Below are 3,749 nucleotides of genomic sequence, written 5' to 3'. Positions count from 1 at the left end.
AGAAAATTACTTAACATGCTGACTTGAACTTTCTAAGTATCTTCTCCATGTGTGCTCACAGGGAAGACCTCTGAAAAGTGACGCTGTAGTTTTTTCTAGATTAATGGCTCTGTTGAGAAAAGGTGGGGTGGGAGAAGTTTTCCCATGCTAATGTAAAGGGCCATTCACTTGGTTTTAGACTCTCTTTCCCAGAATGAATTGCTCATCTGCCCCAAACCCCTCCTACAGAAGTTCTGGAGTCATCACTGATTCAGTGGTAACCCCTAATAATAGAGTGGTGAATTAATAATGAGATGTGAATACTGAGAGTTTGGAGGAAATGGCAACATTTTATTTTATTTTATTGTTTTTTATTTTTTAACATCTTTATTGGAATATATTTGCTTTACAATGATGTGTTAGTTTCTGTTTTATAACAAAGTAAATCAGTTATACATATACATATGTTCCCATATCTCTTCCCTCTTGCGTCTCCCTCTCTCGCACCCTCCCTATCCCACCCCTCTAGGTGGTCACAAACCACCGAGCTGCTGTGACAAAGAGAGATTGGCATGGACATATATACACAACATTTTCGAATAATTGTAAGGTGTGTTCCCCTCCCACCACCCAACTGGTGCTCATTTTGCTGGACAGCTACTTTTCTTGTCAGGCGTGTGGCCACTAAAGATGTCATAAATAACGGGTGGAACGTTAGGCGGGGGAGGGGCGCGCAGTTGCTAACGTGAGCGCTCGCGTCGGCGCTGGCATAGTGGTTCAGCTCGGATGCAGGTTGTGGCTCCGGCTCCTCACTGGCCTGGGTCACTGCTCCTGGGAGCCGCCGCATGTTATGTCGCATCTGCGCCCCACGTCTCCTCCTCACATGGCAACGAGTGTGGCTTCTAGTCCAGTCAGTTCAGCCTCCGGAGTGGGCCCTGGGCCCCATCCAGGTGACCTCCAACCGCCCGCGGCTGACAGAGGCTTGGTCTTCATACGTCTCAGACCCCCCCTCCCAAATTGCCCCATGCCCTTACACCGCTGGCAGAAGCCGGGGGCTTTAATTACTTGACGTCCTCGTCTCCAGTCCAGATGTTGGCCCCGCCTCATCAAGAGTTAACTGAGACTGAGGCTCCATACCCGGACACAGATTCCGTTGCAGAGCTGTCTACAGGGCCAGATCAGTTTGCTGTTCCACATCAGGATCTGAATAACAAGAAAACCCAACATCAAAAGATCCCAGAGGCGGTTCCAGTGCCAGACTGGGATCAGAATCAGCCCTTGGTTCTGCCTTCTCGACACAAAAGTAAGATTAAAAACATAGGTCTAGATCAGGCTGAAGGTCACCAGTCATTTTAAATACTTGTTCCACCTCTAGGTAGTAAGAGCTCAAAACCAATGAAGTTTATTGTTTCTCCCCCAAACCTGAAGAAAGATCTAGTTCAGCATCACTGGCTTGCCAAAGTTGTTGTTGGAACTACAGGCCAATTTGAAAAAAACAGTCAGGGTCTATAACAACAGTTGCCGGGTGATTATTTAGATCCCAGTATGGATGCCTTTTATCCTCAGGAGAGCCTACCTAGGGATTTTCTGGGTGGCCCAGATGAACCTCCAGAGCCCCCAGAGGAAGCTGAAATTTCTCCATCCCAGCAGGAGGCCCAAATTTGTCATCCAGAGCTCACTGAGGAGGCTGAATCTTTACCCCAGCAAGAGCCCCCTGCTCAGCATCCACAGACCCCTGAGGAGGTTGAATCTTTTTTACCCCAGGCAGAGGCCCAGCCTCAGCAACCAGAGCCCACTGAAGAGGTAGAACCACCTCCACTTCAGCAGGACGCTCCATCTCAGCCTTCAGAGGCCCCTGAGGAACTAGAAACTTCAAGTCCTCAGGAGGCCCTAGCCCAGCTTTTGGAGACACGTAAGGAGGTTGTAGTTCGACTAGTAGCACATCATGGGGTAAATGAAGCTCAGCAGTCAAACTTGTACAATGTCACTGTTAAACCTCTGGATCTAACACTTACCATAACTCCACAGGTCACCAAAGAGGTTGAACCTTCTCCAGTCCAGCAGGAGACCCCATCTCAGCCTCCAGAGTATGCTGAGGAGGTTGAACCTTCTCCAACCCAGCAGGAGACCGCAGGTCAGCCTCCAGAGCCTCTTGTGGAAGCTGAGCCTTCTCCAAGTGAAAAGGAACAACCAACTCAGCGTTCTGAGCCTACAGAGCCTCCAGCAACCCAGCAGGAGACCCCAGCTCAGCTTTCAGAGTCTTTTGGAGAAGCTGAAATTTCTGCAACCCAGGAGAAAGCCTCAGCTCAGTCTCCAGAGCCCCCTAATGGGGCAGAATCTTCTCCAACCCAGCAGGAGATCCCAGCTCTATCTCCAGTGGAGATAGAACCTTCTGCAACCCTGCAGGAGCAACCAGCTCAGCCTCCAGAGCCTTCTTCAGGGGAGGTGGAACATTCGCCAACTCAACAGGAACAGCCAGCTCAACCTCCAGAGCATGATGAAATGACAGTTTCACCTCCAAGTCACCCTCAGGCTCAGCATTCAAACTTATCCAGTGTCGCTGTCAAACCTGCAGATGTGGAGCTTACCATAACAAAAGAACCCACTCCAGAGGTGGACCCTTCTCCAAATCAGCGCAAGCCTTCAGCTCAGCCCTCAGGGCCCCTTACTAATGCAGAATTTTCTACAACCCAGTATGAGGCCCCCACGCTGCCTTCAGAGCCACCTGAGGAGGTTGAACCTTTGCCAGTTCAACAGGAGGCTCCAGCCCAATCTCCAGAAGCTGGTACACATAATAAACATTTCAGTACAAGAGGAGACCCCAGCTGAGTATCCAGAGCATCCTGGAGAAGAATTTACACCTGCCACAAGCCAGCAGGAGTCTCCAGATCAGCATCCACAAGCTCCTGACGTTGTACCTTCTCCACCTCAGCAGGAAGCCACAGCTCAGCATCCAGACTCTCCTGGTGAGGTTGAATCCTCTCCAACTCAGTCTCCAGAGCTCTCTAATGTGACTGTAGTTTTCTCTGCAGAGCATCCTGTGCCAACAGTTTCTCCTCTAGGTCAGGATCAAGCTCAGCTTCTGCAGCAGCCTGATGTCACTGTTAAACCTGTGGGTCTTGCACTTATCACAATTCCAGCGTTAACTAATGAGGTTGAAACTTCTCCACCCCAACAAGAAACCTCGGCTCAGTCTACTGTGTCCTCTGAGCAGTTGGAACCTTTGTCAGTCCGGCAGGAATTTTCAGATCAGTATCCAACCCCCTCTGAAAATGTTGAACTTTTTCCAGTTCACCAAGGAGCCCCAATTCAACCACCATACCCCAAGGTGACATTTCCAAATCCAGAGCAAGTTCAGGCTCACCACCCAACCTTGATTGAGGTCACAATTCAACCATTGGACCTTGGACTGACCAGAAGGCCAGAACCCACTAAGGAGGATGAACCTTCTCCAGTCATGCAGGAGACCTTAACCCAGCCTGCAGAACCACCTAAGGAGGTTTTTGTAGCTCAGCCTCCAGTATATCACAATCCAATAGTTCCAACACCGGATCAGGATCACACTGAGCCTCCAACATCACCCAGTATCACACTAATCAGAATACTCCTACGAAAAGTGGGAAGACTTTTAAAGTCCTGGAAGTCATCTGATAACCTTTTTGGTAGATTTCTAGCTCACTCTAAATCTACTTCTTAAATTCCTCTTCTTTTCTAAATACTGTCAAATGCATTTGCACATAAAGGGAGTTTTGCTTTTAACTGTGATAGGT

At 49.0% G+C, this 3,749-nt stretch overlaps 1 protein-coding gene across 1 annotated transcript; it reads left to right on the top strand.

The window, feature by feature from the left end:
• Positions 1-824: 824 nt before the first annotated feature.
• On the top strand, positions 825-2,485 carry LOC125962190 (putative uncharacterized protein FLJ43944). Its single transcript, XM_049702527.1, has 3 exons — positions 825-929; positions 2,008-2,237; positions 2,386-2,485. Exons 1-3 carry the CDS (start codon positions 825-827, stop codon positions 2,483-2,485), a joined length of 435 nt encoding a protein of 144 aa, XP_049558484.1.
• Positions 2,486-3,749: the final 1,264 nt, after the last annotated feature.

Source organism: Orcinus orca, chromosome 19, assembly GCF_937001465.1.
Source record: "Orcinus orca chromosome 19, mOrcOrc1.1, whole genome shotgun sequence".
NCBI classification, from domain to species: Eukaryota; Metazoa; Chordata; class Mammalia; order Artiodactyla; family Delphinidae; genus Orcinus; species Orcinus orca.
The sequence above is the reverse complement of the archived record's forward strand: the minus strand, read 5'-3'. Positions and strand labels throughout refer to the sequence as shown.